Raw genomic sequence first — 14,561 nt, 5'->3', positions numbered from 1 at the left:
GGGAAGACATTATTCTGGGGTAAAATTCCACTCAGAAAACAGCTTCACAGCAAATCCAAGTAAAAACTAAGCTCCATCTAAAACTTTAAAAAAAAAAATCTCCAAACCACTGTACATGAAGGAAAGAAACCCCACATTGTATTAGCTTCAAGAATATACTCATGAAACAAGGGAAGCCTCCTCACCTTTCTGCATTAAAACAGTTTGAGAGCAGCAGGTCAGAAGCACTTCCTGTAAAGAAAGCTCTCCTATTTCTTTTGGCTAAATTTTATCTTTACATTTAATTCTAGAAATATTTTCTGGGCCCAATGGAAAAAGAACTAGCTGTGCAACACAGCTTAGACACCCAGGTCTTTCACTTGCAAGCATCTCCTTGAGGGTAATTAGCATTTATGATTAGAGGCAAAGGTCATCTAACCCAGGTCTGAATGTCACACCCTCCTAGGCCTTCATTTTGTTTCGCTGACCTCACTGCTTCCCCTGCATTGCCAGCCTGACTCGGGCAGTATGTCCTGTAATGCCTTTGGGCTTCAAAGGGCTCTGCCACTTCTGTGCAATCCACAGTCTCTGAGCACATCACCCTACCCAGACATGGAATTGTCAGATGCAATCCCATGCAGGGGCTGGAGCAAGAACCTGCCCACGCGGCTGGCGCGTCTCAACACAGCAGGCTTTGCAGCTCCCCCGTTACTGCCTGCACTCATCAATGCATTTCATCCTGCTCAACGTGTGAACACAAAGTCTTACACAACCTCAGTGAGTCAATTTTGAAGCTCCCCTTACCTTGTGCTCTTTCTTCTGCTTGGCCAGCCTTATAAAACTTAAATGCTACAGGTGAGAGCAACATTACAGGATTGCACCTTACAGTGGAAAAGGGCAACAGGGTCCAAGCCATGGAAGGCTGTTACCCAAGTAGCCAGCAAATGCAGAACATACATCCCAGCTCTTTAGAGCAGTCTCAGGCCTTGTCCTCCAAACCTCACTGGATTACTCTTCCCACAATTCTCTGGGCATTTTCAGTCCTAGCACTGAGATTTGGTTTTAATATGACAACAGTTGTTTAAATACAAGCTATTTTATTCCAGTCAAATTAAATATTTCATGAACAAGACTGTTTTTTCCCTCCATTCTCCTTTTTATGTAGTCTGAAATATAAACTTAATTACAAGCTCATTATATTAGAAGACGGACTTTTTGCTTTATGGCACAAAAGAAGAACTCTATTACAATTATATACTAACTTCAATTACTTTTTGGTTCATGTCTTAACAACTTGCCCATGATTGCAATCTCACAGTATACCATGAATACACAAAATGACCCTGCAAATTAATTAGTTCTCCTTTTTGTTCATAACCATAATTCTCAAATGTAACAGACTACTAAAGGAAGGATTGCAGGGGGAAAAAAAAAATCTCTTTACAGAAACCTGCACTTTAAAACTGCTCTTTTTGTTGTTTCTTCACACACACAAAAAGAAAATCCTCCATGGAAGAGACAATGAATTAGTAGTTTGTTATGTCATTCATCTGAAAACAGGAAATATTAACCAGACTAATTCAGGTGTAGAAACTGTAATGCAGACCATAATGCTGGTGAAACAGCATTCCAGTCTCTCAAGACACTAGATTTTATGACCTTCGGAAGAAGGGGCAGGTGACTCAGAATGACTACAGGGATGTTGTGAGGTTATGCAGGAAGAAAAGCAGAAGGGCCAAAGCCCAACAAGAACTTAATCCTGCTACTGCCATAAAAGACAATAAAAACCACACCTATAAGTACACCAGAAGCAAAAGTGGGGCTAAGGAGAAGCTCCATCCTTCGTTGGATGCAGGAGGAAACACAGTGACAAAGAATGAGGAAAAGGATTAATGTTTTCTTTGCCTTTTTAATGGTTAGACCAGGTGTTGAGCTGGTTACCCTGTCCCCTGAGCTGGTTCATCTCTTCTGAGTAACAAGTGAAAGAAAATGGCCTCAGTTTAGATGGAAGCAGAGGTTTAGACTGGATATTAACAAAAATTTCATCACCAAAAAGTCTGTCAAGCACTGCAAGATGTTGTCCAGGGCAGTGGTTGAGTCACCATCCCTGCAGATATTTAAAGGATGGGTAGATGGGAGACTTGGGGACGTTGTTTAGTGGTGGACTTGGCAATGCTTGGTTAACAGTTCAACTCAAGTATTTTAAAGGCGTTTTCCAACCTAAATGTTTATAGGAATACAATCCTAAAATTGCCTCATAGGAGGCCAAGAAAAAAGTAAGATAATTTTGATACTTGAACAAACAGAGTCAGAAATTGAAGCAGTTACCTAGAAGGACCAATTTCAGTGCATTAAAAGCTAAATTCCTGTCTGTTCCTTGCCAAGACTCGAAAATATAGTTAAACCATCATTCCATAAAAATACCAGTGATTAAAATGGTGCAAAGAAGCACTAAAGGCTGACTTCCTATGTATGAAGAATATTATAACTTTCTCTTTGTTGTTATCTTCATCAGAATTTTACTTCATGACCTAAAAATGCACTTTGTACCTCAGAAAGGGATTTAGCTCTAATCTACAGATAAATGCAAGGCCACAATGAAGCCCCATAGAGAAATGTGGAACTAAAGGAGCATGTCTGAGGAAAGCCTTTCAGTGCCAGTTGCAGACAGGAGGCCAGGGCTGCCTGCTTTCCTTACTCTCAAAATTATATCTGTCTCTTAATTTTTGTTTTTTTAAGATTTTTGCTGTTGTTAGCGGGTCTGGGGTTTTTGTTGAGTTGGTTTTGGTCTGATTTCTCTTTGTTTTGTTTTTAAAAGGAACTTCAATGTGCAACAGTAGGTGATACAAACTAGTCAATAAAACTGATGATAGTAGTTAAGTAAGGCAAAAATAATTCAGCTTCTTGGAGTTACTTTAATTCCTAAAAAAAAGATAAAGTAATTACACTATATAAGAAGTCCTTCATCTCTAAGGTTCAGTTTTGAATCCCTCAAGTGTTTTTCAAAAATATTTACATTTACAGAAATAAAAAACAATTGTTCTGAATTGTCAATGCAGTTTTCTTTCACCTTAGGCATAGTGAATGAAGAGATCAAATAATTCTTGAACAGAAAAATGCTTTTAAATAAACTTACCAGAAGCATCAGCATAAATGATCCCAGATATATAATCAGAAAAAAACCAGAAATCATAGCTAGGGAGAGAATTCCACGAATCCACCAATTTTTCCATCTATTAAAAAATAAAAATAAAAAGCAAGCAGTTATAAATGAAAATAAATTCCACTTCCTCTGATAACTAGGATAAAACTGTGTTAGAAACAGTGGGAATAGCAGAAATTTTCATGTTTAATCAATGCATAGCAAGAAACACAGAATCAAGCAACTGTCCAACTAAACAGGATGCACAGTAAAGGAAATTAGACACCTTTCTTCTTCCCCTGTGCTGCCTCAACCCTGCCAAATGTCATTTGCAATGAACTGGTACAACCCCACACTGCAGCTGCTGGGAAAATACATCAGAAAATATATTTTGGACCCTCCAAAAGCATCACCTCAGCTGCAAGACTGACGGGGACCCAGCCATGCAAAGACTGGCATGGGAAAGCAGGGCTGCCAGGTAAAAAGCAAATGATTCTTTGAGGAGTAACAGACACACAACAAAACCTCTGAACAAGTGACCACCAACTTTCTACAGCAGCAAAGCAGGTCTTTTGCCAGGTAGAGGGTTATCTCTTGGAAGCAGCCCTGTGCTCTTGTGAGCACTGGAACCAGCAGAGGAGAATATGTGACAGTGGGGTTGATGGGTCAAACTAGCTGTACTCTTTTGTCCTTGTAGACCTTTGCAGGAGTGGATACCTAAGGAAAACTGGATCAAAGATTCTGTTACTACAGAATTATAGAATCATTTAAGCTGGAAAAACTTCTAAGATCATGAAGGCCAACTGTTAGCCTAGGACTGCCAAGTCCACCACTAAATCATGTCCCTGACTGCCACATCTGCATATCTCTTAAATACCTCCAGGGATGGTGATTGCACCAGTTCCCCAGGCAACTTGTTCCAATGCTTGACCTCTTTGCTAAACTAAACCTCTCTAAAGGTTTAATTCCAAACCTTTTCCCTAAATTAAATTTTTGTAACATCCAACCTAAACGTCCTTTGTCACAATTTGAGGCCATTTTCTTTAAGTGTCTGCTGAAGCAACTAATCACAAGTTACTGCTAAACACAAAGCCCCCTACAAAGCCCAAAGACATTCTTTCTTATGTTTTGCTTTGCATCAGTCTTGTGTTTCACTGTTTCATCAGGAGATATATCTGATTCAGTGTTAGTTTTGAATCAGACTCCAGTTCTAATGTAAACTTCAACTACAGTAATTTGATTTTCTAAGATGTGACTCATTAGCAGGTTAATGGCAGCTGCCGCTGGATTTGCCTTAAGTATCAGAAGAGAGGCAGAAGAGGCTTTATCACAACATGTTTTATGTTGCTCTATATGCGGGATACACAGTAGCAGCTTGGACCTGGTGCCACATCCATAGTAAGCAAGCCTCCTCCAGAAGGCTTCAGCTTCCTTTATGAACAATGTTAAAATACCACACCGTGTCTTGGGGGTGTTGACAAGCACACCACTGAAAGGACAACTTCAGTAAGACAAGAAGCTCCAGACGTGACGAATTTATTGTATCCTAGCACTCTGCTAGAAAGTTATAGATACTATTTCATTCAAAGGTCAATTACAAGGAGTATCCATATTTCTGAGAGTTACAGTGCAACTCATGTTGCACATGATGACAAGGGCTCTGCTGGGACTGCTGGCTACTGAACTGGCAGGTGATTTCAACTCTAACACTCATAAAACACCAAGAATTTAATTTTTCGTTCAAAGCACCCTTTGTACACCTTTTTGCAAACACTCCAATAAAGAATTTCAAGCACATGAAACAGGAAAGGTTCACCTGCACCTCTTAGTTGCAGGCTTTGAGATATCACCACACCCTTTGGAACAAGTCAGATTGGGAGACTCAAGACTTCCACATTTAACACAATGACAGAACTCTGAAACAGACGCTCCTTGCAGTATGATAGCAATGCAGAATATCACATTCTGCTCACAGCTGGTGCAGTTTAGACACAGGCTTTTTAAAACCCAAAACATGACAGCTTCTTATAGGTCATGGACATAACAGAAACAGACAACAGATCAGAAAATGAGCAAGGCAAAAAAACTCATTTCATGGTGCTATTGGAGATATCTACAGGAGACCAGCTTTTTTACAAGGATTTGGAAGCTTTTAATTATAGTCTGGATTAGAGATCCTTCTTTCAACTCTTGCAAGACCTAAGTTGCTTCTAAAATATACACTGTATATTGCTTGATTTGTTATTCTGGGCATAATGCATATATGACATCCATATTCATTTTAGTAGGTAGTTTTTTGGTATCTATCAGCTAAATGCTCTTTTATTGCATTAGTAAAAAAAAACATAATGCAACTTGCTTGTCCCAAAAGGGTTTGGCTGATGAGGTGTTGTAAAGAGACTGCATAAAAAATTATACAAGGAACTTTATCCAACAGCTTTCATGAATATGCAGGTCCACACAATTATCTGTCTATCTGTGCACATACACATCCCCCCACATTTGTTGGCCATCAAGCTCCAGGGAGGCTGGAGGTAGAAACCTACGTTTGAAAAGAAACAGCAGGAAAAAAATAAGCATCGCTTTAAAAAGTATGGAATTATCAGCTATGATGTATTTAACTGGACAGTAAATTATTTAGAAGTGGAAATATCACAAAAATCTAGCAAATCTTATCTTGAGAATTTACACACCTTTTCATTCATAAACCAATCCCCCTCTCAATCTTGGAGGTAGGAAATCAGTTTATAGCAACCTCCAGAAATAATCATTCTGTAATTCAAATTCTTTAGCCCGTGTTATGGCAATGCTCAGACTCAGTAGATGTTTATGTAAATTGTGTTTACTTAGAAAAGCATACAATGGGTAAATACAGGTGTATGCAAAAAAACCATTCCACTCAAGGGACTATCAAAGCATAAATAAATCAATAATATCCAGAAACAATTTATCCCTTTCACATCTACCATATGAAACTTAAAACCGCAGTACAATTTGTAAGACCTAAAACTGCAATATAATTGGTACAAATTTTAGCCACCAACTCAACTGAAATTAAATTTGAGAGCTCACTGTACCTGGCAGACAAGCCTGACAAAGCCTTCTTGAGGATTTCTGGAGTGCTGTCTGTTGGTGGAGGAACATCAGGAATATCCGAATCACTTCTAAGGTCCAACTCATGAAGCCTTTCTTCCAAATCCACTTCCTATCACAAAAAAAGAAAAAATAAAACTATCAGAAAACTCAATACAAAATGAAAGATTATCAGCTATTTTGTCAGTCAGCAGTATTCTGAGTCAAACATTACTTTAGGAAGTGATAATATCTGCATTACCTTCTTAAAGACAACAATGGTGTAACTAGTGAAACTGTAGATGTTGTAGGAGACCAATGTATGCCAGTAAATGTTTACAGGAAGGCCTGTACTTGGATGTTGTGACATTACCTGCTGTATTCAAGAAACTTCCCATTCTGGGCATCACTTTTTCATGGATATATGTTTTCAGAGATACTCCAGCTGACAGATTATGGGAGTTTGGCAGAAATCCCCAAGCCTCTAACGTGTTCCCTAGTCTACATCTCAAACTACCCTTCTATGGAATAAGGGGAAGGTTTAATGTCACATTAAGAAGAAGAAAAAAAAAAAGTAATGCATGAAAAAACAGTCCCTTTACAATGAGAAGAGGTTGCTGGCAGTTTTATACATGGTAGGACTTGAACCCTCAGGCTTGAAAAGAACAATCCAACACCAAGCTGTGAAGGGACCAAGTGTCCCATGGACACAGTATTACTTAAAATAATTTTGTGTGTGACTGCAACACTACAAGTTTTCCTTCAGTATTTGCTGAGGACTGCTAGAGAAGATGTCATGTAGACAGACTGTGTGCTTAACCTGAATGCAAAACAGGCACTACATATTTTGGTACAAATTGTCACCAACTCTCAGAGCACACTGTCAGGACTATTTTTCCCTCAGTTAAAGCCAACACTAAGGGTGACTTCACTTGTTCTAAAGTTGCAAACACCATGGCTCCAGCAGTGAGCAGGGAGCTGGAAATCAGCACTCAGCTCTGGCACAGCAGTAATGCAGAGAGCAATCTCTAGCTCAGTGTCTGGCTCTCTTGAGACATGAACTTCCTCCTGACCTCCCTGACTCACCTCACCTTCTTACAATCTCAAACAGCTTCCAGCCTGCCCTGCTGCCTCAAGTTCATCAGCTCTTAACAGTTCTGGGGACTGCTAAGTAACTGTGCCTTAAAACTTCTCCACTGCTATTTCTCCATCCCCCTCTTTTTCCAACTTCCTCGTCTCAGTTCTTTCTTCTCTATTTCCACTCTCCTCTATTTCCATTAATCAGAAATTTCTGCTTTTCTTTCCTACTTTTCCTTAACAATATTATTTTCTTCCCTTGTTCTGAGTATTTTTGTCACTTTTTCTAAGCCAGCAGAGATATATCACCTCTTTCTCCCCCCCTACAAGACACCACAGAATTTAGGTGCCTACACCCCCAGCCATTCCACCAAAGCCCAGCGTTGTTACTCTGTCTCTAATCCATTGCCTTTTCCCTGCAAGTGCACTTGGGTGTAACCTCTGTCCCAGAGCCTGGCCTCTGCAAACAATACGGGGCAGAAGATAAGGTTTTCCAAAGTTGGTGGCCCAAAGCCGAGGCCGAGCCCACGGTTGGGCAGAGGTGGCCATGGAGGGGCCAGGGGTCAGGAGCTGACCAGGGTGCTGCAGGCAGGATCCAACCTGGGACCCTCCCCAGACTCTCCAGGGACACTGATCCGAGGGGAAAACATCAACCTTTCCACTTAGACGGTGCTCTTAACCTTTTAGAGCCTGAGACAGTGAGCTGGCACTGTACACATGCACAAGGCAAGTGGGTAAATCATCTTTTTTTAAGTTAGGCCTGGGCTTTTCTCATTCATTTGATACACCACACACGTGCCCAAGATGAAATTCTCGATTTTGCACCATTTACTTCTTTCAAAAAGGCGATCAATGTTTCCCCAGACCTTGAAACTCCACAGATGAATAATTATTAGGCAGACTCTCCCTATAATTAATACAAGTAACAAGAGCAAATAAGCTGCGGTCCAGACTTCAGAAAGTCTGTAGAACACCTGAAAAAGCACATAAATAAATGAAAAACTAGCACACTCACAACCCTGCTATTCAGAGATGTTTCTCACAGTGTTGTACCATAGCCTAGGAAATGAACCATAGATGCAATTGGGAGGATGACAGCTCTCTCCCAAAGCCGTGTTCCAAGGGCTGCTCTGGAGTGCAGCAAGCTGTCTGTACAGTCCTAGGAAACGCTACTCACTGCACAGATGACGGGCAGTAATCCTGGCCCTAAGACCATGACTTAGCGTCTTTAATATTAATCCCTGCTTGCAGATGGCAGAGATGTTCTCTTGTCTAAGCACGCAGAACTAAGAATATCCCCCAACTTTTTTATTCCACTTTGGTGTTGTAGAAAATGATTGTGCTTAAACAATTAAAAGAAAAAAAAATATCTTTTTTTCAGAGGGACAATACTTTTGTCCCTCTGATCTTTAACATACTTAAACTATCACTTATAAGCACCTCATTATTTTTCAATATTTTAAATTTGCTACTTCTAACATCTGAACTCACAAGTGCACAGCTTTCTTCAGAGTATCTAACCAGCCTGAAGTAGGAGTCTGTGTTTATCTAATGTGATTTTCAGTAGCTCATGGGAGTTTGGCTGGTGCAACCTGCAAGTTGTTTAAAACTTGGTGCAATTTTTCACATTACTAAAATAACCAGTGGGAATCAACACCTCAGCTGTTTTCAATTTCCCTATGCAAGATACCTCAAAAATTACCACAAATGCTTTATTTTCCAGTTAATTGCTATCACAGCCACAACAATTTCTTGAATAAGGCATTTAATTTGTAAAGTCAGGTGCCAAAGAGGACATTGCTCACTAAAAACTAATTAATTATCTTCTGCATCTTTAAGTGCTTAGAACCCCATCACTGGGGGATGAGACTTTCTTGCTAATCATTTTCCAAATTATTTTACATGACTGATTATAAAGATCCCACAAATAGCAACAAACATTATGGTGGGAAACACTAAGTTAACTAGTAATAAACACACTCAAAAAAACCCACCAAAAAACCAAAAACAACAACCCCCAAAAAAACCAACAAAAAAAAACCAACAAAAAACCACAAAAACCCCAAAAACAACCCCAAAAAAAGAGAAACCCCCGAAAAAACCAAACTGAGCCTTACTACTGCAGCTTGACTTTGTAGAAGCAGTTTTGGAGATCAGCACAAACCCCAGCAGCCCTTCCTCCTGCTCTTCAGATTTGAGATGTGGCCAAGCTTAGTACACAGTAACATCAAGGACCTGTGAAGGTGCGTGGGAAATGTTGTGGGTTCCACATTGTCAGCAGGTATTTATGAGGTTTTCAAAGGTTAATTGAAACCAGCACAGGTTGTACTGTCCTAAGTGCCTAGGAACTAGGAACACCAACTCCAAATTGAGTGTTTTATCCAAGGTGTTTGGATTTTTTCCTAGAGTTTTCAAACTGCAGGTGACAGAACCATTTATACACAGAGAGCTACTCCTGCCTGCTTGATTCACACCAAAAGTATCTGTAAGGAGTAGATGGCTTAAGTTTGGTATTCTCAAAAGACAAGACTTTCACCCTTGTGCTATAAATCTTCTGTACAGGACCACAAGTACTTGGCCATAAAAAGGGGGAAACTCGGCCAGTCAAGAGCTTGAGCTTCCATAACAGGAATTTAGAACATGTGACATCTTGCCATAAATTAAACTTCCATGTGGATTTCTGCTTGACAACTATTTTGCAACAGCTCATGAAATACAGCCATGTGTCACGGAGAAAAAAATAGACATCTCCATCTTTCATCATCTAAAAGGCCACACACTTCTGAATTGCTGTTTTGTACCACACGCCCTCCACTACAATTAATACATGCCAAGCAAACCACGCACCAGAATTATTCTGGTTACAAAGGCACTTGCAATGCTCCTCTTGTACGGCATTTTTCCAGGACACCATAAGGAACTCCTAAATAGACAGCAAATATGTTCTTTGAGAATGTAATATCTCCATGAAGAGCAACTGAAAAAATGAAGCCATTGTCCAACAACTTATGTGAAAAAGTTAGCAAGCAAAAGAGTTCAGTAATTGTCATTTTAGAAGTCTGTTACTCGAAGGAAGTTTTCTCCTCCATCTTTGAACTTTCTGCAGTCACTCTCACAAGTTCCATAGTAAAGTCAATAGTTCAGTTAGAACACATTGTAGAGTATTTAATTAGGTGTACCCTGATACCTTCCTCTGAAGCCAAGATATCAAAGTATCAGAAGATCCTGAATAATGAAAGCTTTTTTTTCCAAACTATTAAAGCCTGACATATGCAGAAACACAGGTGAGAGACCTGCACATACTGAATCAATGACTGGAAACTACAGACCCTTAGCTCTCTGCATTAGTACTAATTCACCACTATTTCCAAGAAAACAGAGTTGTTGAAATATTCTGCCCTTACTATTATTACCATTCTTGTAGCAGAAATCATAGAGGTCAGAGTTCTCTGTGAAAATTAAATCAATTTTTGAGGCAGTCCAAGAGAAGTAATCCCAATGAAGTGAATAAGTGATCCATGGCAGACAGACAGACCCAAATAAGCTATATTGCAATTAGGAATTTCATTTATCTACCAGCAGGTTTGTGAGGTTTTGGACATCAAAGGTCCAAGTGCCAAACTGAGCTCCACAGGTCTGAGCAACTTATCTGACAATTGATTCCCTGGAAGGGCTCTCCCAAATAGAACAGAAAGCACTTTTTCAATACCACAAGAGAAGCACCATTCAGTGATTCCAAGCTTGATATAGTTACAAATAATTAACAGCCAGCAATGCAATACGATCACACTTCCCCTTCTCTATCCTACTGTGACAACTCTGTGCAGTACAAAGAGGAATAACTGTATGATCTTTTCCAGGATACACTAATTGTTTTGGAAGCATTTGAAAGCACTATTAGTTTTTTAACAAAAAATGCAAACAGTTGAAATTTTAAAAGAATCATGAACACATGCAGATCAGCCTGTAAATCTTTAATTGATTTACACATATTAAGTATCTGAACGCCAAGACATTCCTCTTTCTCCCAGTGCTCACGAAGTATTTATGAAGGCACTTTGACCAAAGGTTCTTAGGAAAAGAGCAGCCAGGGCAAGCAGCAGGAAGTAAGAAAGTGACAACCAAAAAAAATCACTCCTGCATGCCACAGGACAATACAAAGAAAACAACAAACTTGTGAAAAAATTGCAGAGCCCTTCAAGGCAAAGGCAAGTTCACAGCAATTTTGCAAATTGTCACAAGCTCAACAAGCTAGTGAGCAACTGGAGACACCAAGACTTGCAGAGCTTGGGAACTTCAAGCTTTCACAAAGGGTATATCGCATTCCTTCATACAAAACCAAGGAATTTCCTTTGAAACTACATCAATACAGAAATAGTTGTTTCCAATTAGTGACAAAAAGGCATGCAAATGAGGAAAATAACCCCAAGAGCTTCACTTAAATTCAGTAGGAAATGAGCATCTATGGACATGGTGTAACATGGAAAGTACCAGATAGCACATTGAAAACAGTGCTCAAAGTAGAGTACAGAAAAACTTTCAGATGTATTTAGTGTTTTTGGAGCTCTTCAACAAACACAAAGGGCTTCTCTACTTGGGCAAAAAAAGGTGCATGTTGCCTTTACATATCTGGAAGGCTTGGTTTGGGCCAACAAGAGAAGAAGCAGAATGAAGCATATATGATCCAAAGGAAGAAAAGTTTTCTCCTTCATTACAAGTGATGAAGATGGAGACATTCCTGAGCTGCATTCTAGAAAGCAGTGCAAGCCCTCTTCATCATGACTTATCAACCAAAGAACTAGTTTTGAGTCCAAATACAGGATCACCACACCAAAAAGGTCATCTAAAAATAGCCAGAGGACAATAAAAGTATCCACTTGTTGTAAAGCCCAGGCAAGAGAGAGCAGAGTGATAACCATCTAGGAAGCTGTATAATGCAACACCTGTGAATCCTGATGACCAGATGCTGCTCATCAAATCACCTACAGCAGACATTGTGTGCGTGCTCATATTCAAAAGAGATCCCCAAACTGTGACCCACTGATTGAAACCTCAGTACAAAATACCAGTTTATTTCTACAGCTGCCAATGGCACTAAAGCCAGCTTAACATGTAAAATCTATCCTTACTGTCACTTGTGAGCCACTCTAAAGGTCACCAGTGCTGGGCACATTGCAGATAGGTGAAACAACTCCAGTGGGAACACAGAGGGTCCCACAAGTAATCCATGTCTCTTAGACACAAGAGATTGTCTCTTGTGTCTCTCGTGCAGTGGAAAAGGCTTTCCTTATCTGTTGCTCAAGCGAACACAAATGAATGCACATTGAAATTCATCTGTAACCAGCATCCTGGCTGCATACATAGCACCAGCCTCCTGTCTGCTCAACACCATCCAAACTGGGATGAAACACTAGGCTGTCAAGCAGCTAGAGCAAAACCACAGTAGGCCTAAAAGTAAGAACAGCATTTTCCTCTCTGAAAATCACACAGGTAAACCAAGATTAGGGGCACTCTTTGGAGGTCTGGGTAGCAGAGGCTTTGAACAGCAACAATTCTTTGAAGGCAGCTCACTTCACATCTCAGAAATAAACTTACTCTGCAAAATAAAGCAAACCAGAGTATCTCCACAGAAAAACAGCTTTTAGAGCACACTGTGACAAGAAATTATGTTTAAAAGTTAGTTCTCATCTACAGAGGAATATTGTGCACAGCTATAGTCTAAACGCTATCTTATGTGATCACAACCCTCAGTACAGCACAGCACTACAAATTTGCAAGTTCATTGGCTTTGAGTTAAAGCAACCAAAACAAGGAATAAAAAGTCTTTAGTTCCACGTTCCAGTTCCTTGCCACAATGCTTAAGGCAGACAACACACTCGGCAGCATCAACATCCATGCAAATTTAAGCAGTTACCGATTCAAGTCAAAACACAAGTATTGCTACCTCAATTTAGTAATCAGAAAGCTCTTTTTAAAACTTCAATTCCAGTTACCCAAATGAGACCTTCTCTTTCATTTTATTCAGACGATTAGCAATTGTGATGTGGTGATGTGCTTAGCTTTTGTAGAGATAAGCCTTAACTCCACAGCACAAAAGAACAGCACTGTGGCTGTTTTGCCACTGTAATGAACCTGATGCACAGACTTAGTATTTCAAAAACCTCTTGCCTTAGCAGAAATGTCATACTGTAAGTCCTTTCCAGGCCAGAGGTGAATGCCTATCACTTAACAGGCCATAAAGCAGAAAGAGCTGCTGGGGAAATGCTGACACAGCCTTTAAATGGAGCAGATCACTGTTCTGAGTTAGTTCCAGTGCTACTGGTCTGGCCCAACCACACTGGAGTGTTCTCTCTGCCTGGGCCGATGTCCTAGTTTCATCTGGGATAGAGTTAATTTTCTTCCTAGTAGGTGCTAACAGTGTTAGTGTTTTGGATTTAGCAGGAGAATAATATTGATAACACACTGATGTGTTGGCTTTGCTGAGCAGTGCTTGGCCCAAGTCAAGGACTTTTCTGTTTCCCGGGCTCTGACAGTGAAGACGTGCACAAGAAGCACAAGAAGGAGGAAGCATGGCCAGAGCAGCTGATATGACCTGGCCAAAGGCTCTCTTGAGGGGTATTGGCTGAGAAAGGCTGATTGCTGCTCGTTGTTGGGCAGGTGGTGAAACAACTGTATTCTGCACCACTGGCACTTCCTTGGCTTTTATATGCCTTTTCGTCATCTTCCTTTTCATTAATATTACTTTTTCATCTCAATTATTAAGGTGTTCTTACCTCAACCAAAGAATTTTACATTTTCCCCGACTCTCCTCCCCATCCCACCGGGCGGGAAGGAGTGAGGGGTGTGAGGGAGCGGCTGGGGTAACACCACGCCATCAGCTTCCTCCTCAAGGGGTGAGACACGACACGCAGCTACGGCGCTCAGCTTTCGCTGCGGGCCCAGAGGGAGCGCGGCCGCTCCCATTTCGGTCTCGCCACGGGAGAATGGCAAGGAGGTAAAACACGCGTGGGCCCACAGCCCCTAACTTGTCACCTGGCCCTCTCTCTACTGTCGCCACCCGAGAGCGCGGCCGCGTTACAGCCCGAGAGGCACCGGGAGGGTCCCCGATGCCGGAGCCAGGAGCGGAGCCCCACGCGCGGTCCCGGCCCGTGGGGGGAGGCAGCGCTGCCCCCCTGACCCAAAAGCCGGCGGTGCCGCCACCGCCCCCGCGCGTCCTCACCTTGTCGCTACCCGCCTCCGCCGCCGCCTCCTCCTCCTCCTCCTCTTCCTCCTGCTCGGCAGCCGCCCTCCG

The 14,561-nt window shown here is 41.1% G+C and overlaps 1 protein-coding gene across 2 annotated transcripts in view; it reads right to left on the bottom strand.

Moving 5' to 3' along the window:
- CDS1 (CDP-diacylglycerol synthase 1) overlaps nt 1–14,555 on the bottom strand; it is a 29,294-nt gene extending 14,739 nt beyond the window's left edge. Inside the window, exons 1-3 of one of the 2 annotated variants that reach the window (XM_033513781.1) lie at nt 14,490–14,555; nt 6,199–6,326; nt 3,116–3,212 (exon numbers count right to left, since the gene is read on the bottom strand). In XM_033513781.1, the coding sequence (XP_033369672.1) occupies nt 3,116–3,172 (57 nt within the window). In that variant the 5' untranslated portion in view covers nt 3,173–3,212; nt 6,199–6,326; nt 14,490–14,555. Of the gene's footprint in view, nt 1–3,115; nt 3,213–6,198; nt 6,327–9,387; nt 9,489–14,489 lie in introns of those variants that run through there. The other variant, XM_033513780.1, reaches the window with a different exon arrangement.
- Between the last annotated feature and the right edge of the window lie 6 nt (nt 14,556–14,561).

The sequence above is a fragment of the Parus major genome, chromosome 4 (assembly GCF_001522545.3).
Source record: "Parus major isolate Abel chromosome 4, Parus_major1.1, whole genome shotgun sequence".
NCBI lineage: Eukaryota > Metazoa > Chordata > Aves > Passeriformes > Paridae > Parus > Parus major.
Note: the sequence above shows the minus strand (reverse complement) of the source record. Positions and strands in the feature narration are given on the sequence as shown.